Here is a 21,130-nt window from a genome sequence, read left to right as displayed (position 1 = left end):
TATTAACGCTTGGTTCTCTGATGAAGCCAAGAAGCTATGATGACAACAACATACTTATGCAGGAGGCCGTGTTTCGACCGTGGGGCGTCGAGTTCAGCTGGGGGTGTGAATGGATGATCTGGAGTACTAAACTTCGGAGGAAAGCAAGGACCTGAGCATGGCCCGAGACATAGCCAGCCATCCGCAACACGGCAATATTGTCCGTCCCGTAGCTTCCTTTTTTTCGCCCTTGAAGACTGAAAAGCCGTTCTTGTCTACTCGTGAATTGACTCTTCAACATCGACAGTTGATCCCAGAAAAAAAACATTGAAGCGAATCCTTCTGATCCCAATTCCCAGACCGTCGGTCGCTAACCTAATCTCTGACCCGCTCTGAACCTCTGCCCCGGGACCTCGGATCGCCACCGCCCATTCGGACCGAGAAAAAAAACAGGACAACAGAAGAAGAACGAGAAGACGAGCATCCAGCAGCTTCAAAGGAACCAACCAAGAGGAAAGCCAAGAAGAAAGCCAAGATTTCAGACATGGCCGCAACACCAGCAACCAAATACCCCATTGTGCTCGTCACAGTAGCGACGCGCAAGGAGGGAGTCACGCGAGCAGAATTCTACAAGCACAACGAAACCCGCTACGCACCTCTGCTCAAGGAAACAGCAGGCAAAGTGCACCCGCTAGCCTGGAACCGACTGTACCACGTTGACGAGTCAGAAGTTCCCACCGGGCTGTCGCGCGTGCTGATTGGCAGCGACAGCGCAGACGACGTCTTCGACTGGGATTGCAAGGGCGAAATGGTGTTTGCGGACGAGCTACATTTGCAGCAGTTCATCACGTTTATGCATTCCGAGGAGGCGCTGGTTATGCTGACTGAGGAGGAGAAGTTTACGGATACGACCAAGACCAAGTTTTTTGTGATGAAGAGGGGTGGGTGTGGTGTTGGATTGTAAAAGGATTCATGTCGTGGTGTAAGTACGGACGTGAGCAGAGGGAGAGAGGCTTTTGTTCTTTTGGTTGTTTCCTCGCCGGGGGGGTTTTTTTTTTTGGGACAAAAGAATTCTTGCAAAAGGTGTTCTTTTGGTAGGATAACTGGGTTTTGGGATAGTCAGCTTTTGGCTTTTGGGACTGGGTTTGCTATGCGTATGTGTGTATGTTAACAGTATGTTCGAATAAGTGTGGAAAGTTGAATATCAACAGAGTCTTGGTGGAATGTGGTGTTAGTGGCAAGACAGGTGTTTAGTTGGAACCAATGGCATATGCCTCACAACAGGATACTACATAGTAGGTCTAGTAGTAGGTCTAGTAGTAGGTCTAGTAGTAGGTCTAGTAGTAGGTCTAGTAGTAGGTCTAGTAGTATGTAATAGGCATATGGCGACCATCTTAGTAATGAATGAATCGAAATAGCACTGAAACTGCCGTAATATTACGAATGTTCGCTGTACGTGGGTGAACAGCATATTCGTGCTCGATCCCTACATAAGGACTTACCAATAAAAGCCAAGCTGAACGCCTGCCTAACTGATTCAAGCAGCCTGCCCCGTTCCATGTTTCCTGAGCCTTCAGTCTTGCCCCCAAAGTGCCATGAATCCCAAAAACACTTGAAGTGCAAAAAGTGCCGCAAGAACCACGGGCTCTAGCTTCTTCCCAGGGGCCAGGTTGCTTGACTCGGCGTATTTCTCTAGACTATACCCGTTGGAACCCGCAATGACCACGTCAAAATCCCACTCTCTGTATCCAATATTCTTAGCGCCCTCAATACGAAGTGATTCCCCCCACAGGGCGCACTTTATAATTGTTCGGCTTGCAGACTCCCGACATCCGGGACCGAGCCGTATTGCAGGCGCCCGCTCGAAGTAGGTGTTGAAACCCTGACAGATTTGGTCGTGGCCAGATTCCGTGCCCCTGTTATCCGTATTCCTATATGACGTTGCGACGATTGGGCTAGCATCTCGGGTATTCGACTCGTTACTGCTACTTGGGCCATCGCCAAGCAGACTACTAGCTAGCTTGCCCCATTCATCGCATCTCCTAGCACACTCGAGTGTATCAAAGGACTTTAGTTCGTAGTGACCGAGATAGTGGCTTCCGACAAACGATCCGTTGGCGGAGACAAAGCTTTCGATGTAGCCGGGGGGGATCGGGGCGTTCTCCGCCGCATGGCGTATCTCTGACGAGTAGGAGAATCCCCGCATGTTGTCGTACTTCGGAACGGGGCCATAACCCGATGGCTGTACCTCGCAATCACCATGAGTTCCCCGAATGGTCATGGGTGGAGGAGGTAGCCCAGTAGATCCAGGAGACCTTAGTGGAGTAGCTATCACGCTCACTGTACTAGGAGTTGGTATGTCTGTGGTTGTAGACGCAGCGCGAATCTCGCTATACAGCGATTTTTCCTTTAGATGATTCGCCATCTCCATGGTGTTCCAGTAATGGGCAGGTGGCATCGGTTTCGTCCACTGGGGAAAGGCCGTCACGCTCATTGCGCTGATGTTCGAAGTTGTTGTCATGACAGCGGCGATAGGTTTGATGTGAAAGTGTCGCCTTTTTGGAAAGACAGCTTTCATATCCAACTGCCATTGTGGTACGGTAGCGATCCAAACTGTCTGCTCGGCACCACTGTAACACAAAACTACTGCTATAGTTCGTCCATAAAGGATATCTGTGAGATCAGCAGAACATCACACTTAGTCTATGATCATTGACAATGCAAATTATCAAATTATGCACCTCGGGACAGCGGAGGCAACGAAGGGTATGGAGCGAGGCGCATCTTGTTGATGAAGTCGAATCCGCTCTAGATGAGTACTGGTGGTTCCAGTACCATGTTTTACTTGCCCAAGTGCAAATAGCCAGCGAGTAGTTTACGAGCCTGCACTGTATATCTCATCGAGATCTCAAAGGCGAATATCAACGATGAGTAGACGGTCTGATGTCGTGTGTTGTTGTTGCTGTTGTTGCAAGGTCCTCGAGTAAGGAAGTCGCTGCATGCTAGAAGCGCCAATGCGACACATTGCTCACGCGCCCACATAGGCCAACCACCAAACAATCGCTCGATTCATCCGAAAAGATGAGAGAATTATGTCGAACCTCAGGAATCGAGGTCAAGGATATTGAACAGCTTCCATGTGCCAAAGTTCGACGTTGTTGGCACTAACCCGCATTCCCAGGCCCGTGGTTATCATACGATCGTACGACCTTGACGAACAAAGTCACCCCACCCCCATGCCGGCGCAGCCCGACACGCACCCTCCTCAGTCCCATGTCTCGCCACCAGTACCTCTGCAGCCCTATAGTGATATACACACATCACGCGACATATTCGCAAGCAGCCAATAGCAGTATGCGTTTTATTTCGACGTCTCACGATCCGCACCCCTGCCATTCCTATCCTTCGCGCTGGGATGCGCCTAAATGCTTTTCCTGCTTCCTGATTCCGGGCCTTGGGTATCACGCAACGCAAAAAAAGATGGGGTTGGCAAATGGATGATGCATTGGGCGGTAGAGAACCGTATAGGCAGAGACAACAGGTAAATGGGCCAGCATCATGATGATTCTCATGAATATAAAGAATGTTAGTGTTCTCGCCTTGTGTTACCTTTTTCCATCCACCAAGGTCACATACATTTAATCATCTCCATACATCATCAACAGTGATAACCACCACATATCTTTGCCTACCAACGCTTCAAGTGCAATCTACAAGGCAAAAAAGAGAAAAAAGTCACATAGACCGACAAACTTCAACATCACAAAACCATCTTACTGTACCGCCGCCAAATCACAATCCCAACAACAACAACAACAATGCCTGCAGCAGCAAAGTCCTATCTCCCCGCCTTTGCCGCCTTCATGGGTCCGTCTCTCTTTCCCGCCATCCCTCCCCATCCATCCCATCTCCCACCAAAATAACTAACACCTCACCCCTCCAGCCTTCGGCCTAACCTACACCACCGTCGTCGCCTCGAAAGAAGGCGCCGCCGTCGACGGCGCCCGCACCCGCTGGCAACAGCAACACGCACGAGCCCGATACGCGCTGTCAGGCGGCATGCCGGCGCTGAGCGAGAGCAAGTGAGGGAGAATAGGAATACTGGGGTTTCTTGCCTTTGTTTCAGTCCCAGGAAACCCCCCCCCCCCAAAAAAAGGGGGGCGCTGTTTGATTGTTCTTCGTCTTCTTCTTCTTTTTTAAAAAACCTTTCTTGTCGATATTTGTGTTAGTGGAGTTGAGGAAGGGGAAAAGGGCGTTACTATAGCTACTCCGTTAGTTTGCTTGGTAACAGTGTTTGTTTTTTTTCTTTTGGGGTATGTAAAGGGTTTCTGGGGTTGGAAAAGACGAATCGACAATGGAAAGTTGGAGTTGTTTTTTTTTCTCCTTTGTTCTCTTTTGGGTACGAGATGAAGGAATGAATACAAATATCAGGTCTTGTTTCATGAGTGAGAAGATGTGAGATGTGATGAAAATGGCCCGCCTGTGCTCCATGCATGTACAAGCATCTTGTTCGTATTTTAAACAATCTTGTGTGTATCAAATTGACTACCTTGTCCTTGTATGCCCAAGACTTTCAAGGCAATTTAGATGGACGTTGATATACCCCTATCCTATTGTCTTCGACCACTCAGTCCTCAATGCATTGCGTAATCATTATCACGCACACACACAATTCAAGAATACTAAACTGCTCCTGAACATTTGGTACTATATTTGGATTTCTCGCAAATGTCTACGTACACACCCTCGAATCATGGACAGTCTATGTGTCCCTGTTCCATCTCATCCATCCCCACTTGACCTCGGGGCCAGTAAGATATCTACAAGAAAAACCCAATACCGTTAAAACGCCTTTGAAAAGGATTGATGTACGCTTGATACCGTTGCGCAGTCGCCGAAATGAACAAAGGAAAATAGCTATGCACGCTCGCTGTAGTTCGACCCAAGTCGCACCTAGAGAAAGCTGACTTGGGTATCAAGAATAATAAAAGGAATCGTCCAATCATGTGTAAAACAGTCTAAGAGATGAAGCCACGGGAAATTGTAGGGCTTGATCGAAGCATCAAGAAAGTCAAAGTTTTTTTTTTTTTTTTTAAAAAAAGACCATGTATATTGCAAAAGAATTATGCGTCAAACATGGATGTGACGTCGGATATTCTTTGCATGACTGTGTTCATGGCGGTAATCTTCCTTTCTAGACGGTCTGCAAGACGTGCCTCGTTGGCTTCATCGGAAAGGACGAGTGAGTAGTGTGCAAAAACCTTGTCGGGATTGGTCAAGAGAACCTCTTGCTCCTCAAGTGGGGCTGAGGTAGCAGTACGAGCAGGCGAGGAGTAGTAGAGGTCATACTCGTCATCTTGTTCCTCAGCCTCGTCAACGGGTGCGGCGGTGGGCTGTGTAGATTGAACAGGGTTCTTAATGATGGGGTAGTCGGCCTTGATGTCCTCAACAGATGCATCATCCTCAGCATTGAAGATGGCGCTGTATCCCTTACCGGACATGGCCTGGGTGTCGAGAGGGTTCGAGGGACCCTCGGGAAGCTCGGTAACGGCGAAAGCAACAGGTTGCTGGAAGTTGAAGCCATTGTTGACGTTCCAGTTTGGGTTGGCGTTGTTCGAGTTGTTCAAGTTGAGCATGGCAAAGTCAATCTGGGGTTCAGGAGCCATAGTCATGCTGACTTGGGGGTCCTCGGGCTGCGACATGGCGTTGAACTGCGGCTGAGGCTGGAAGGCAGGAGCGGGAGCAGCGGTAACGGCAGCGGAGGTGGAAGGCATGGCAGTCATGGGAGCCTTGATCTGAAGAGACTCGTCGCGGGAGAGCTCCTCGAGGAAGGGAGTGAAGGCCTGGTGGCGGAGAAGGCGTTCAATGAATGCACGCGAGCGGGCATTCTCCTCCATGAGAAGACGGTTCTGTGCGCGGAGCTCGTTGGCCTCGTTGACCTTCATGGCGACCTCACCTTCGAGTTGGCCAATGTATTCTGCACGACGTTAGCTGAGATTGTATACACATGTATCGAGGTGTATTGCTTGCCCTTTCTCCTTGAGCGGAAGGCGCGCGCGGAGACCTTGTTGCGCAATTGACGGCGCTCTTTGGAACTAAGCTTCTTACCCTCCTCGGAGGCAAGTAGCCTCTCATCCTCGTCCATGTCCTCCTCGTCCTTCTTGGCGCGGATGATGTGGGGGAGTAGACCCTGGTTGTTGTCTTGCATGGATGTTGAGGCGTTTTGGCTGTCGGCTCGGATCTGTGCGACAACGCGGGTGATCATCTCTTCAGTATGAGCGTCACTAAGTGGGCTCGAGGTCTTGCGGCTAGCCTGGCTAGTGGAAGGCAGACGGGACCGGGGGAGTTGGGGTTGCTGCTGCTGCTGTTGTTGTTGTTGTTGTTGCAGGGCTTGCTGTTGCTTCTGGTGGGCCAGCTGCTGTGCTCGCTGCTGCTGGGCCTGCGCCTGCGCCTTGGCCATCGCAGCTTGTTGCTGGTGCATACCAGGCCAGACCCTGACGTTGGGTACCTCCTCTTGAGTGATGGCGCTGGGGTCGACAAAGTCGTCTTGGGAGCCTTCGTTGAAGACAAAGCTGTTGCTGCGGTAGTCGATGCCCATGTTCATGGGGACTTCCATGGAGAGCCCGCTGTTCCATGCGCTACCGTCCATGATGGAGTCGCCTCCCATCATGGCCATTTCGTCGAGGCCGGAGGAGGAGAAGAGAGGGAAGCCGGTGTTGTAGTTGGGAGCGAGGCCGGCAATGGATCCAGAGGGAAGGCCGGTCTGTTGCTTGAAGCGTTCGTACTCGTGGCTAGGCTTTGCTGGAGTCTGAAGGTCGTCGTCGATGTTGGTGCTGGTCGGGCTGCCCATAGCCGACGTAGCACTCTGTTCACGCTTGAGGGTGGTGGGCTGGGTGGGCGAGGGCATCTGACCAAAGTCGAAGAACTCGTTGGGATCGACGCACTGATTAGATAGGCCGTTGAAGGGCGCCATCGACATGGCCGGTTGAACTGCGGTAGCCATGTTGTTTGTTTGACTACTGGGGAGTCGCGGCTGGGTGTTTGGGCGGCCCTTGGGCAGACAAGGTCGTGTCTTGGGGACGTCGCGGTGCGGGCAGTGGGAAGGGCGACAGGAGCGGTTAGGCTGGCTAGGAGTCGTCGTCAGCTCGTTTCTGGGCCTTGTTCAAGCACGGAGGATGGGAGCCGAAGGGTCCGCACCTTGGGGGAGCGTCTGTGTGCAAAGGGGGTTCTGAGGTGTAGGCGCAGATGGAAAGTGTCGACAATAATAAGAGTCGGGCGAGGGACGACGGGCGGATGTGCGGAAGTGTCGGAAGGAAAAGCAGGAGAAGAGGATGTGTCGAGTTGGCAGGTTGGCAGGTAGGCAGAAGAGGAGAAGGGAATGGGTGGACGAGGGACGGGCGCAGGTCTTGCTTGTGCTTGTGCTGGGGGGGGGCTCCACCGCCCGTCGGGGAGGCGTTTCACAATCGAGGCGGAGTCTCTGGCTGCAAATAGCAGGACAAGGCCGGGGGCGATCAACGCCTACCCAGCGTTGGCAGCCGCCCTGGTCTGGCGTCTCCTGAGCGCCGGGAATACCCCCAACGCTCCCTGACGCCACGGCCGAGCACATGGACAACCGGGACGGCATGGACAAGTGCGTGGACGAGCCGGCCCTTGTTGCGCTGCTGCTTGCACCCTCTCCTGATGCGTGCCGCCATTGACGGCCGTCTGCCCTCGAAGCCAGCACACGATGTTGCGCTGGGCAGGTGTACATAGCATGCACCCCCGGCCTCGCGGCGCCGATGCCGACGCTTGGTGCAGCCAACCAAGGGCCGCCATGGTGCACCACCACTGAGGCTGTGCTGTCAGCGGGCTCGCGCTAGCCGCTTCGGGCCAGCGTTGCGGTAATTCCTGCTTTGGCAGCCAGCCAGTCAGCCAGTCAGCCACACCGGGACGCTAGGTCGGCATGTCGTCGCAGCGTTCCAGCCACAGCCATCACCGCCGCCCGACACGCCAACGCGCGTTTACGCTCGTACTGCTGATGCGCACTAGTAACCAACTGTGTGCTACACGGTATTTGCTCGCATAGTTGATACCAACTACAAATACTCGCACGCGCTTTCCCTGCAGTGCATACACCCTTTATCGGCTTGCCAATAGCGCTGGCTCTGGCTCCTTGCCTCATCTGGGCTGTTCACACGCCACCGTGCATGATTGGCCGGCGGCTGCCTAGGCCGCCCGCCGGAACGGGATGCGGTGCACAACCACACATTGCACTCGCACTCAGTCTTCGCATGGCCTCCCCGGCTCCAGCGGCAGTCCAGAACCGTGTGCAGCCCAGCAGCATGTGTGATGGCAGTCGCAGAAACTCGCACACCCTCTCACACTCGCGCGTCTTTTCATTGGTAGCGTGCGAGAGGTGCGAAACGCCCGTCGCCGGTCAAGCACGTCGAAGCTGTCACCTTGCTCACTACATACTTATACGGCGCGGAGCTGACCGTCCAATAGAACCTCACATTGTTTTGCTTGGGCATCCAGCCACCCTGGGCCATGGTTTGCCCATGCCATGTCCCGTCGATCCGCCTCATGTCAACGACGCTCGGCACGAGCAAACTGCCTACTTTCTTACATACTCACTTTACTCTTCACGTTTTGCATTTGCACTGCACAGGCTTTATCGCAGCATGCACTGCGCCACTGGACCCTGCCCAGTATCGGACATTCACACGAGGGCCGATGACGCGGCCTCTCTCCAAGTCCATCTGTCGGTCGTCCAAGTACTCATGTCCGTGTGGATAAAATTAGGAACAACAAGCCTTCGACTTCGCGAAGACGAACACCACTAGGAAGGATGCTGCCACTCTCGCACGCTAATAGTACTATACGCCGCCTGACATCCCTCTTGGGCGGCGTAAGACTATACTTGCCTGCCCGTCTCTGTCACACAAAGCCGATATCGTTCTTGGCCGGCCTTATTCCTCCTTCCGCAACCTCCTCCTTGGGAACGGTTCTGGACGGCACCTGGCCTGCAAAAAGCCGAACTCCCCCCCCCCCCCTGACTGCCATCGACCATGTCGTCATTGCCCATTTGAGTTTTCCTGTGTGGTAAACCCCCCATCCCCTCATCTGCACCTTCCAGGAGTGCCTGTCGCTGCATCCCATCATTTTGCTGTCTTGATACTCTGCTCATTCTCTCATTTGCTAATCACCCATCTTCTAGCCCGCATGTCCTTCCCCGTCCACCTCCTATTTTTACTTCACTACATTCCTGTTCCTTGTTTCCCGGGGTTTCTCCGTCCGCACTATGATCGTGCAACATAGCATATCGTCAAGTCATCCACTTGTCCAAATTTCGCTCGCCCTGTTCCATGCGCATACTACCAATCAACAACACCCACCAACACCCTCCACTCACGCCGCCATCAAAAAAAGCATGTAGTATATCTTGCTAACGGCTATGCTTACGCCCTTTGCTCATTCGGCCCGTATCCAAACCCTATCAGAAGCATCCTTCTTCACCCTGAAACCCCTGCAACTCCGTTCCCGAGTGGGATAGCCCTCAGTCAGTACAGGTGACAAGACAAGTCCGTTTCACCACCTTCCCCCAAGCCTGTATCAACACCCGTCCTTTGACACCACTACCACTCATGCTGCTCGAAACCCCATCTCCCGAGACAATGTAGGTGCGACACGTGTCTCGTCAACTACTCGTATTTACACTATCTACTTAGTACACCCTCTATCGGCTCTCACTTACTAGCGGCTAACCATCAAATTAATTTGCCCGTGTCAAATTACTAATTAACTCTCTCTTAATCTTTCCCACTAAGAAAAGAGGGAATGGAGGGGGGCCGTGCTTATTACTCTACTGCTACACACTAATCTTCCGGTTTCCATTACTCTACTCCACACTAGTCTCTATTTTTTTTTGGTGATTCCTAGTCCGCCTCGGTCGAAGTAACTTGCACTTGGAACACGAGCAATTGGACTCGGCCCCTTTCTCCCAAGGATCTGCCCACAAAGACGAGCAGCAAGGAAGAATTATGAATGACGGAAAAAAGAAAAAGAAAATTTTTCTTTCCACATTGTGATTGGTCATGCTCAGGGTCAAAATTAATGCCTCCCTATCGTCGGGTCCCCCACATTGGAATCCCTGCTATGTATTATGTCATGCGAGCATCTTTGCCCATTCTAATCAAGACCACCGCCCCAAATCTCTCCCATCTCAAGGTTTCTGTATACATTGGATCTGAGGGATGGGTTGGCAACGTTTTTTTTTTCAGTATCAATACTGGGAAGCGACCCTACTGGTGATTACGCAGGAGAAGAGAGAAAACAAAGAAACATTTGCAACAAAAGGCTTACTATCAAGATGTGACTGCACAAAGTTTCAACAACCAAACAACCTCTCCCCATATGCTGATGTGTGCACGACTAAAAATCCCTTCTTTCTTTGTAATGGAGCAAAGCAAACTAAAAAGCTATCCATCTTACACAGCCTTTCAGGGATTCTGGCCTGGTAGCTCAGGTTCACGTTCCTTGGCTAAGAAACCATGCACATCTTCCTCGACCGGTCCCTCGTCGGACACATACTGCTGCTGCTGCTGCTGCTGTTGCTGCTGTTGTGCCAACGAAGCAGAGTCGAGGCCCTCTCTCTCGACAAAGTGATGCACAACACTGCCACTATTCCTCTGCTTTGCACTTGGCAAGAAATCGGCCATGCGCTCCTCGCCAAGCCCCAGTCTGCTCACCATGTTGCGAAAGGTACTTTCCATATTCCGGTCTCCTAGGATACCGCTTCTCGCCACGCCTTCGCCCTTGGCAACGTCGCGAACCACATCACGCGCACGCTCGTAGTCGCCTTCTTGCACCAAGGCCCGTACCACTGCGATCAGCGCACCCCACCCGGGGAGCAGCCCTTGCTTCGACATGCGTGTCAGCACGCTCATCATCTTGCCTACCTCGCCATACACTGCATATCCTTCTACCAGACGGTCGTAGAGGATGCGGTCGCTTGGCATGCGTGGCGCCGTGAAAAGCAGGTTGACAATGCTGTCCACCTCGGCCAGATTCGCCGGCTCAGACTGGAAATAGTGCGTTACCAGCGACGTGTACACGTGCGCTGAAGGTGTCAAATTCCGCTTGCTCATGTGCTCCATGACGGCCCGGACAGCTGTGTAGTTGGCGTATCCTTTGAGCAGCCGGTCAATCGCTGTCGAGTAGACGTGGTCGTTCAGCGTCAACCCGCTGCTTTCTAGGTCGTCCAAAATTGCCAGCACTTTTTCCGTTTGTTCCTGCTCACTCTGCCCGTCAAACACTTGGTTCTCAAACGCGGCGCTCATGAGCATTGTGTGCGTTGCAATGTCGCCCTCAATCCCTTCCTTCTCCATCTGCGATAAAAGTCTCAAAGCGGTCCGTGTGTCCTTGGCCAACAGGTACAGTCGTATCAAGCTGTTGTATGTAATGGCGTCCGGCTTGACCTGGAAGTTTGCCGCCCACCCAAGAATCTTCTGCACGTATGCTACACGCTTCTCGTGACGCATTGATTCGGGACGTATCTGTACAATGGCCGATATCGCTCCGTTGACAACCTCGATAGAAGGTTTTGTGCACTTGTTCACAGCCTTGCTGGGACTCTTGCTGGCGCCTTTTTGACCCTTGCCCTGTGCCTTCGCGTTGTTCGTGGCGTACTCTGCTGCGAGCCAGCGTTTACCCATCTCATCCAGCGCAGCCAGCGCTTTGTCGATTTGTCGCAGCGACATCAGACCGTTGATCCGCGTCGTCCAGGCATAGTTTTCTGGTTCGATACCGCTATTCACCATCCTTTGCCACATGGCATTGAATCCATTAAGGTCCTTTGCTTTGGCGCACCCATTCAGAAGAGCAACCCACGACTGTACGTCTGGCTTGACGCCATGTGACATCATGTGATTCCACACTTCTACTGCACGTTGTGGATTAAGAAGGGTCAAGTAACCCGAAAGGAAGCTGTTGTATACTGAGCGGGGAATCGATGTCTTGTTTTCGCTAAGATATGTTTCTTGGACCTCTTTCCAGATGCGGTCCAACTTTGTGATTGATGTCATGGTTTTAACGACACGGGCTATGCTCTTCATGTGGAATGCTTCTAGGTTGGTCATCTCGTCGGGGGCTTCGCCCTCTTTTCCAAGGGCTACCATGGCCTTTCGGGGCGTTGCCTCAATTCTTGCTCTTGCTTCCTGTTGAATGTTGATTGGCAATTCCCTAAATTGCTCAGACTTTTGGGTGTGTATGAATACGGTGTCCACACGCGACTTAGCAAGTAGCCTCTCAAGAAAACGTAAAAGCGGCACTGCTTTTTGTCGGATAGTCGGCTCCAGAGCGTCCGAAAGGCTGTACAGGTATACAGCACAAAAGCCTAATCCGGGTCTAATGACATATTTGGGAACATACCTCTGCAAGCGCATGTTAAAATCTCTAACGTCGTACACGTCGGGCATTTCTTCAAGAGGTGGCAGAGACCAGTCGTCGCTGATGGCCTCAAGTGCATCGCTTTCTGATCTCATGCATTGGAAGAATAGTCGCCATAAAGAAACCAACTCATCAAGCAGCAATGGCAAGTTTTGCTGAGAGGCTTCCGACGCCTGAATCACCTCATGTGTCAGACGGGCTATTGTCTGCTTGACCCAGTATTCGGGGCGAGCAATACCAAGTTGCTGGTATTTGAATAGCACCTGGGTCGGGGTGACAAGCACACTTTTCCTGCCTGAGCAAAGCGCTCCCGTGACGGCTCCGAGAAGACGACTGAAAACAAACTCTTGTCTCAGCAATTCTCCAGGATACGTTGGCTCAGTCAGGGCTTTGCATCCTTTCTCTGTGTACGTCTTCTCGAACAAACCCCAGGCTCCTTGGACATGACTTTTGTCAAGAGCTTCACGGATGGGAGCAGCATAAGTCAGCTTGTCACTTGGTGCCTCTGTTTGTCCTACTTCCTGGTATGTGTCTTCTTTCCCGTAGTCCTCGTACAAAGAATCGGTTGCTGTACTATCGTCCAATAGACCTGAGTAACGGCTGAGCGGTACCCGCTGACTGCTTCGTTGTGGATATTGTATGTCTGGCTCATCTTGTGTTGTTTTCCGAATAAGCGGCCGCTGCCTTTGCAATTTCACCCGCGTGCTCGATCCAACCTGGACTGTTTCTTGTGCAGGGGGTAGCTCTTCCTGAACCGTGGACTCTGCCTTGCCTTCATCTGGCTTAATATTCGGTCGCGGACGCAGCGAGGTGAATGCGGTTCGAGATTGCAATTGAGCATTCCGAGCAAGACTGGCGTTTCTGGAAAGACGTGTCCGACATTGTCGACATACGTATGCGCCCAACATGTCGTCCTGGTATGTTTCGAGTGGCAGGCGAAGAGTGCCGATACTAAAATTGTGGTCAGGCATTTGAGCAACGAAACTTTTCAGCGCATGTATTCTTCACTTACACAGCTGAATCGGATCAGGTCTTCATGCGCGCAGGCAATCAACTTCAGGCCTTGACAGGTCAATTGGCGACGGCTTGACGTTGCAGCTTCATGGATTTCAAAAAGACGGCCAAAGTTACGCGCGATGCATCGTGAGACCGAGCGGAATAGCGCCGGCCAATGAGACACAATGACGTCCACACACCTCACGTGATTACAAACGTCGTGAAGAACGTCTTCCACCGGACCCAACCTGATTTCGCTTTTCCGCAGACTATAGAAGACGGTTTCTTAGTGTAATTGCAATTATTTGGTTCATATAGTCATGACTACCTTAGTCCCGCGTCAACCCTACTCAAAAGACGAGCTTGAGAAGCTGTATCCAAGAGAGCTCGAGCTGCAGCTTGTACAGATCGTAAGACAGATGATTGTGACATCTCTTTGTAATTTTACTAATCAGAAATAGCTATTACGTCATGGTCAGACTCTCTAACACGGTACAATTGTCCACACACCAGTACTGACATGAGTATCCAGGCGAAAGAAGCCCTGTCTCACCTCGCTTTCAAAACGTAGACAAGCCTTTGATTCCGCACATCACATGATAATCGCTAATAACAATACTAGACGGGACTCCCAGCATGTATGACATAGCCACCAAGCAACTCCAAAGTTTGGTCTGACGCCTTCACAGATTGGCCATACTGTAATTCTGCTCGCCAACTAACAAGCGTAATACTCAACACCAAGGATTTCTCGAAATGGGATCGGCTCAAATACCGAAGGCGACTAGAGACTTTTGGCATGGACGATGGGCCCGGTAGCAAAACCTTATCCTTCGAAGCAACCACCACTAATAATAACCCCTAGTCATTGCCTCGGGACCCAAGGGCGAGTTTGATGCGATATGCCAACCAGGCGAGCTTACAGACAAAGGCCGGGAGACAACACTGGCTCTAGGCGAGCGACTCCGCCATCTCTACATCGACCAGCTCAAGTTCATGCCAGCGCTGATATCCGACAGCGACATGATCTACTTACGCGCAACGCCTATCCCACGTGCTCTAGAGTCCGTTCAACAGGCGTTCTGGGGCTTTTACCCGCCCTCATCAAGAACTTCTGATTTCCCTCCTCCAACCATTATCACCAGAACACCTGCGGATGAGACGCTATATCCAAACGACGCCAGTTGTAGGCGTTTCGCCCAACTCAGTCGCGCATTTGCACAGCGCGCAGCTGATAGGTGGAACGATACGGACGATATGCGTTACCTCTCCAAAATCCTCTCAAAATGGATGCCTAATGAACAAAAGGTCGCTGTTGACTCCCACCCACGACTCTCGGGTATCATGGACACGTTGAACGCGACTGACGCTCATGGACCGGAGACCAAGCTCCCCAAGGCATTCTACGATCCCAAAGCCCGCTCAATCATCGATAAGATTGCCGTGGAAGAATGGTACAAGGGCTACACCGAGTCATCAGAGTACCGTATGCTCGGCATCGGCGGTCTGATGGGCGACATCACATCTCGCATGGTCGGCAGCGTCGAACGTAACGGAAACTCCGGGATCGTCGAGGTAGGCGGTGTAGATGGCCAGCTAGGCAAAGGCCGAGGCGGAGAAACAAACATCCGCTTTGCCATGTCTGGCTGTCACGATACGACCTTGGCCGGCATGTTGACGTCACTCGGTGCATTTGAAGGCGAGAACTGGCCGCCCTTCACGTCCCATATCGCCGTTGAGATGTTCAGAAAGCGAGGTGCCAGCACTGTCACCCAGACGCCTCCTCTGCCCGAACAGAACCCACAGCCCCAAAGCCAAAGCTGGTGGTCTTCCCTCTTTGGCAGCACAAGAGTCATTTCAGACGCTAGTCTCGCACCCCAGGGCATTGCGCGAAAGCCTTTGACCGACCTTACGCAGACCCAGCGCGACCAGTTGAACGACTACTATGTACGAATCAGGTACAACGACAAGATCATGCAGATACCAGGTTGCAAAGCACCAGGCAAGCATCTCGAGGGCGACACGACCTTTTGCACGCTAGAAGCTTTCAAGGGCATCGTTGACAAGTACACACCCAAGAACTGGAAGGCTGCATGCACCAGTCGTTTGGATCAGCCTGCGTTCCCCGAGCAGCCCGAACCAGCTGGGTACGAATAGATGCGTTTCCCTAGACATAGACATAGAGTCTCTTCTTCTTATTTAGCCAAACATCATGATATTAGAATTAGTTTAGTCAAGATACAAATTCTAGATTTTTCTTGTTCTTCTTCTCTGGAATTCTAATAATAAACCCAACTCTGATCCCAGTTTTTCACTAGATTACTTTTCTTTTCTTTTTCGTCGCCTTACAAAACAGACAAGTTGGCATGGCTAACAAACCAAGTTCCATTGTTAGTATCGAGCGTAAGATTATTCTGTACCGTCTTTCCTCCCTTCAAACTACCGCTTTCAACAATACCGCCCGCAACGGGGCGCTGGAGTTTGTTCTCTCCGCTCTTGACTGTGAAGTTGGCAAGAGGAATCTCCCAGCCATTACGCGTGACTACCGTCGGCAGACCAAAGAACTTCGCCGTCAGCTCTTCATGCGAAAAGTGCAGCTCAAAGTAACCGCGGTAATACAAGTCTTGCCATTGCAACTCCTGGTTCGCCGACTGAATAATGGACGAGTAGTTGTTTGCGGTTGCAAGAGAAATGTTTGCGCCATAGGGGCATGGTGAAGTTACTGCCGAGCCAGCAAACTCGACGCCGATACTGCCGGCGCCAGTGCTTGGATCGTAGTTCTTTTCGTCGAGCCAGATGAGGTCGCTGACCCACGAGGCGTGGCTGTCTCCAGCGAGGAAAATGTTGTTGTTGATGTTGTTGCTGTAAAGGTGGTTCAGCGTGCGGTTCTTGTTGGCGAGATACCCGTCCCATGCATCGTAGTTAAGTGGGTTTTCTTCGCCGTATGCTGCGGACTGGTTCAGGCGCGAGAAGACGATCTGAGAGCCAACAACGCGCCATGTTGCGCCTCGCTTGGCCGAATGCGAGAGACTGTGGTAGAACCAGTTCTCCTGGTTAGCGCCCATGAGAGAGCGGCTGGCATCATTAGAGATAGCGTGAATGTAATCAGTATTCCAGTAAAGATCGGTGATCGAGCGATCGTATTGGCGTGTGTCGAGCATGATCAAATCGACCAGTTTGCCAATGGAGAAGGAGCGCCAGATACGCAGGTTATCGTCCATGTCAACTTGGCGAATTGGCATCCATTCAAAGTAGGCACGAACTGCGTTCATTTTCCGTTGGTCGACTGAGACACCTCCATCGTAAATGAAAGAGTCTTCAGTGTTGTTGAGCTTGGAGCTGCCGTCACGATACTGTTGATTGTTAATAGTAATTTTTGTATAGAAGAAGGATTGAGCATACCGTGTTATCAGCTACTTCATGATCGTCCCAAACAGGAATCCATGCAAATTCCTGGTGACTGGCAACAAGATCCAAGTCGGTGCGGTAGGTTGCAAGTCGCTTGCGGTAATCGTACAAAGTATAGATGTCACGGTCCGGTTGGGGGATACGGCCAATGCTGCTACCCCAACCATACTCGCCGTTCTTGTACTCGTAAATGTAGTCTCCAAGATGAACAACATAATCAACAGAGTCCTGCATCGCTATTAGTTTAGGGCAGATTTGACTCGACAAGTAGCAAAACAGACCTTTCGCACGGTGTTACCGTACGCATTGAAGAAGCCAAAGGGATAGTTTGAGCAGCTGTACACAGCAAGCCTGACATTAGTGATGTCATCATCGGCATTTGGTGTGGTCTTGGTGCGGCCAAGAGGACTCTTGTTGTCCGAATCGCATACATTGAACTGGTAGTAATAGGTGCTGTATGGCTTCAAGTTCTTGGCCTCGACCTTGACCGTAAAATCAACATCGGAGCTGGTGTATACTTTGCCCGAGTCGACCGTTGACGAGCATTCCTTGTCCTCGCAGACCTTGTATTCCACGCAAACTGGTGACTTGGAAATCTGCACATACTTTTCGTTGTCGTGGTCGAAAAGAGGTGCGTAGCCCGTGACTGTAACATTCGATTGCGAGTTGTCGTTCTGAGGCGCAACGCGTGTCCAGAGAATGACGCTGTTTGGGTATGGGTCTCCCGAGGCAACGCCATGGGTGAAGTTCAAGCTGGAAGGTTCATACGCGGATGCTGGATCATTCCTCTTGGCCACCTTGTGGATTGAGATTCCAAGGGCTGGATGGTGTTCCGAAGGTGAGCGGTAATTCAGATTCTTCGACCAGCTGGTGCTAGCAACGGATACCAGCGGCAATAACGAAAGGAGTTGAAGCTTCATGTTGAAAAACTTCCCTTGCGCTTTGGAAGAGTACCGCTCAAGCTTGGGGGATCAAACTTTTTGGCCATCCATGACCTTTTTGTAGCTTTCCATGGTGTTGGACTTTCTCCAGGATTCCCGGTTACCGGGGAGCTAGTCCTGTAAATTTCTCCAATGCTACTGCATGGCCCGCGGGAACAAGTATTGATGGGATGCAAAATCCCAATCACAGTTCGTGTACCTGGCATGCTGCGGCATTTGGGTCGCCGACACGGGATAGACAATGGATGACAGCGCGGCGGACATGGCAATGAAGGATAGTCGAAGAGGAGCAGATCGTCATCGAGCATAATCATCGCAACGTTCATTCGATAGCAATGCCGGGCTACAGTACGTCTGCAGAATGGCATTGCTTGGTTCAGGACATGTGCGTTGGTAGGGCGATGTTATTGGCTGCAAGGAGACGGACGGGCGAACGTGCTCGGCAACCAAAGCTTGTCAGTAACATGGCATGGTGCACTGACTTGCACTAATGCAGAAGGTGCCGTGGAAGCTCACTCCCGACGATATGATCGTGTGTTAAGAAATCTGAACAATGTAAGAAAAAGCTAATTGTTATCACCAATACGAGAGTAGATTTTGAATATGTTCATGCGAATGAATAGAGAAAGGGACGAGTGAATGTGGTCCACGATAGCATACTTAGTCCTATCAGTATGTACAAAGACTAAAGTCCCACACTCCACCATAACGGAAAGATATATACAAGAATTTCTGCATCCATACTGGTGAGAAGCAGTGTGTTCAGCGCGCAGATCTACCAAGCCATCTAGTTTTCGGCCAAGCTGAACGCGCTGGTAACGAACTTGGCGTTGCTGCCAGAGAAAGGCTCAGTACCAGCACCAGCGCTAATCAGAATTTGACTGCTGGGAAGGCCTTGCTTGGAAGTAAGATACTTGAGAAAGTCCATGAGGTCTCCACTGAAGTTCTGAACTTGTTTCTCAGCGACGAAGCTGAACACGTTCATCTGGCCGTTCTTGCCATTGTACAGCTTCCAGCTGTTGCCTGCAAGGGTGACGGTAGCGATGGGACTGCCAGTAGCGGAGATGGGACCAGCGCCGCCAAGGGCAGCAAGCCATATCATGACCTCGTATTCTTCGCTGCCGGTGGGTGTACTCGAAGTGAAGAGATCGTAGGCTACATCTGCGATGATGTTGTTGCCGGTGTAGGTCCACTGCCAGACTGAAGGGAGGGACTTGATCGACGCAAGCGACTTCTTGTTGATGTTTGTTACTACGTTGGCAAAGGATTTGACTTTTCCCTGACTATTGGTATGGTTAGACACATGATGCTAATGCGAATTAATAAGGGTGTAACGAACCCGCCAGCCCATGACCACGAGGTATGCCATTTGAGTGTGTTGCCGCTGAGGCCGTCAACTCCAGTGCATTGAGATCCGGAAGTAGCATCAGCCTTGCCCCAGAGGTTGTTGTAGGTGGTGTAGGCGCCATTGACTTGAGAGCCCCATTGATCACAGAAGTCTGCACGCTTCTGAATAGAGGACGCAGGCACCGCAAGGGCAAGGGATGCCGAGCTTGCAGCAAGGAATACAGAAAACTTCATGGTTGACAAGATTATGTTTTGAAAGGAAAGGGTGGACAGGCGTGGTTCGAATTCACAAACTTGGAGCGAATTGCTGACCCTTAAGTATTTTAATTGTGCAAAGATTCGTATAACCAGCAAGATGAAGGGTGGAGCAGGCATACACGGGAAACCCTGTACAGTAACCAACCGACGTTTCGACATAAACCTAAGTACACGCCGAGGGAGCTATTCCAGAACAAGCAGTTTCTCCTCTTCAATATGTTCAATGATTGGCCATGAACACGTCGATCATCTCGAATAGGCCGGGGTCCTGTCCTAGACATTGGTGGGGAATTGACCTAGCTTTGCCTTGGAATAGCCGACGGAAGAAATTCACAAAGTGGTCGCATGTTCTTCTCCCTACATGATCAGCATTCCCCATGTACCCCGTAACCGGTAACGCCATGCTTGCATTCGAAACACGGTACCGCTGCCCGTTTCCGTACATAGTGTTTGCGCTAGTTGTGCCCCACGTGTGAAACAAATCGCCGGTGCTTAATTGAATGCCAATTTAAATGCTGATAGCGCCATGGAAATAAAGCCATAATTCTCCGGCACGGATGCAAGAAGAATCCTGTTGATAGTATTCAACAAGCTTTTTTTCAGTCTGTGCGGACGAAAGCTTGCTCCACCATAAGTGAGTCTAAATAGTCCATGTCGTCTGGGCGGCTGGTGTCACAGAATGATCTTAATGTAGGCTACACATATGACAGGTCAGCAAATGTCGCTTGCTGGGATAAGACCTAGTAATCCACTTACTGTGCCCATGTCGCCCTTCCTGTCAACTTTCCATTCGTTTCCTGAAAGACGCACCTCATGTTGAACATAGAATGGCTCTGGCCTCGAAGCTTCCCAAAATGCTGTGAGATGACGAGTGATTTTGGTCAAATTTGGGCTAACATTAGGCGCAACAGGTGCATCGAGCCATGGCTGCATGTTCTCCCATTTTCGTTCCGGCAGGTCCCATCTTTCCCCTTCTGATGCTTTCATGAGCACATCTACACTGAGTTCTTCAACATAAGGGAAGTAATCAAGCAAACTTTTGATGGCTACTGTGGCGGCATCTGGCTTGGGTACCTCATCTGCATTGATGCGAGGATTTCCATATTTGTCAACGAGAAGCTGAGGACCGCCGTTCCACCACTCATACCCAGGCCAGAGAATAAGCCTCAATTTTTTTGTTTTGTCCATGAGCGGCAAAAGTCCAAGAAAACGAGGTGATAAATGATCATGACCGCGTATGGGAATGTAATACCCGTGGGGGCCACGCAGAGACCTTTGTATCTCTATGGTGATTCGCAGCGTACTATCGTCGCAAGCTCGTTCCGCCTCTTCTGTGAACTCGGAGCCGAGCCTTTCTGCCAGTATGTTGCTCATAGGCCGATCTGTAGGATTTGGTGATTTGCTTGGCTGGGCGGCGTGCAGACAGCGGGCATGGTATTCGAGACACTCTTGTCTTAGCTGGCGACAGGTTGCAAGAATATTTGCAGGCGGACGTTGAGGCAGCCTGATACGCGTGTCTATGTATGTCTCCCCCATAGCATGATTCGATCGGTACAAATTGTGGGTGTCTTTGGTTGTACTTGAAGTATAGACGTATTGTGGTAGTGTGAGATGGGATAGAATCTCATCCCGCAGTTCACGGGGCAAGGACAAGAGTAACGATGAACCGGCGGAGGACATGATGGTTTGTGCAGAACCCAAGGAGGTCCGATGCCTTATGTAGCTCAAGCCCAAAGCTATATCCAGGAGTCTGTTGGTTGACGCGCTCTAAGCTC

The 21,130-nt window shown here is 51.2% G+C and overlaps 9 protein-coding genes across 9 annotated transcripts; 3 read left to right on the top strand and 6 right to left on the bottom strand.

Moving 5' to 3' along the window:
• The first annotated feature begins 270 nt into the window (after positions 1-270).
• On the top strand, positions 271-1,083 carry PSV08DRAFT_259771 (uncharacterized protein). The gene has a single exon (XM_014220303.1). It carries the CDS (start codon positions 524-526, stop codon positions 941-943), a length of 420 nt encoding a protein of 139 aa, XP_014075778.1. The 5' UTR covers positions 271-523; the 3' UTR covers positions 944-1,083.
• A 314-nt stretch (positions 1,084-1,397) lies between these two features.
• Positions 1,398-2,540, bottom strand: PSV08DRAFT_376738 (uncharacterized protein). Its single transcript, XM_066093330.1, has one exon. The coding sequence runs from the start codon at positions 2,498-2,500 to the stop codon at positions 1,553-1,555; it is 948 nt and encodes a 315-aa protein (XP_065950034.1). The 5' UTR covers positions 2,501-2,540; the 3' UTR covers positions 1,398-1,552.
• Positions 2,541-3,614: 1,074 nt separating this feature from the next.
• On the top strand, positions 3,615-4,421 carry PSV08DRAFT_259748 (uncharacterized protein). Its single transcript, XM_014220301.2, has 2 exons — positions 3,615-3,846; positions 3,923-4,421. Exons 1-2 carry the CDS (start codon positions 3,798-3,800, stop codon positions 4,063-4,065), a joined length of 192 nt encoding a protein of 63 aa, XP_014075776.1. The 5' UTR covers positions 3,615-3,797; the 3' UTR covers positions 4,066-4,421.
• A 230-nt stretch (positions 4,422-4,651) lies between these two features.
• Positions 4,652-7,287, bottom strand: PSV08DRAFT_398304 (uncharacterized protein). Its single transcript, XM_014220300.1, has 3 exons — positions 7,177-7,287; positions 6,010-7,106; positions 4,652-5,956 (listed from the first exon to the last, which is right to left on the bottom strand). Exons 2-3 carry the CDS (start codon positions 6,980-6,982, stop codon positions 5,103-5,105), a joined length of 1,827 nt encoding a protein of 608 aa, XP_014075775.1. The 5' UTR covers positions 6,983-7,106; positions 7,177-7,287; the 3' UTR covers positions 4,652-5,102.
• A 3,017-nt stretch (positions 7,288-10,304) lies between these two features.
• On the bottom strand, positions 10,305-13,313 carry PSV08DRAFT_193649 (uncharacterized protein; the record flags this gene model as incomplete). The annotated part of the gene is made up of 2 exons (XM_014220299.1): positions 10,305-13,085; positions 13,122-13,313. 2 exons carry the CDS (start codon positions 13,311-13,313, stop codon positions 10,458-10,460), a joined length of 2,820 nt encoding a protein of 939 aa, XP_014075774.1. The 3' UTR covers positions 10,305-10,457.
• Positions 13,314-13,675: 362 nt separating this feature from the next.
• On the top strand, positions 13,676-15,675 carry PSV08DRAFT_398302 (histidine phosphatase superfamily). Its single transcript, XM_014220298.1, has 6 exons — positions 13,676-13,811; positions 13,863-13,875; positions 13,934-13,968; positions 14,024-14,039; positions 14,091-14,216; positions 14,267-15,675. Exons 1-6 carry the CDS (start codon positions 13,722-13,724, stop codon positions 15,556-15,558), a joined length of 1,572 nt encoding a protein of 523 aa, XP_014075773.1. The 5' UTR covers positions 13,676-13,721; the 3' UTR covers positions 15,559-15,675.
• A 64-nt stretch (positions 15,676-15,739) lies between these two features.
• On the bottom strand, positions 15,740-17,729 carry PSV08DRAFT_376729 (PhoD-like phosphatase-domain-containing protein; the record flags this gene model as incomplete). Its single annotated transcript, XM_014220297.2, has 3 exons — positions 15,740-16,754; positions 16,804-17,037; positions 17,091-17,729. 3 exons carry the CDS (start codon positions 17,727-17,729, stop codon positions 15,747-15,749), a joined length of 1,881 nt encoding a protein of 626 aa, XP_014075772.1. The 3' UTR covers positions 15,740-15,746.
• A 627-nt stretch (positions 17,730-18,356) lies between these two features.
• Positions 18,357-19,379, bottom strand: PSV08DRAFT_193639 (glycoside hydrolase). The gene is made up of 2 exons (XM_014220296.2): positions 19,090-19,379; positions 18,357-19,033 (listed from the first exon to the last, which is right to left on the bottom strand). The coding sequence occupies exons 1-2, from the start codon at positions 19,329-19,331 to the stop codon at positions 18,538-18,540; spliced, it is 738 nt and encodes a 245-aa protein (XP_014075771.1). The 5' UTR covers positions 19,332-19,379; the 3' UTR covers positions 18,357-18,537.
• A 575-nt stretch (positions 19,380-19,954) lies between these two features.
• On the bottom strand, positions 19,955-21,040 carry PSV08DRAFT_376726 (uncharacterized protein; the record flags this gene model as incomplete). Its single annotated transcript, XM_014220295.2, has 2 exons — positions 20,112-21,040; positions 19,955-20,050 (listed from the first exon to the last, which is right to left on the bottom strand). Exons 1-2 carry the CDS (start codon positions 21,033-21,035, stop codon positions 19,955-19,957), a joined length of 1,020 nt encoding a protein of 339 aa, XP_014075770.1. The 5' UTR covers positions 21,036-21,040.
• Between the last annotated feature and the right edge of the window lie 90 nt (positions 21,041-21,130).

Source organism: Bipolaris maydis (genome assembly GCF_028858645.1).
Source record: "Bipolaris maydis strain C4 unplaced genomic scaffold PSV08scaffold_1, whole genome shotgun sequence".
NCBI lineage: Eukaryota > Fungi > Ascomycota > Dothideomycetes > Pleosporales > Pleosporaceae > Bipolaris > Bipolaris maydis.
The sequence above is the reverse complement of the archived record's forward strand: the minus strand, read 5'-3'. Positions and strand labels throughout refer to the sequence as shown.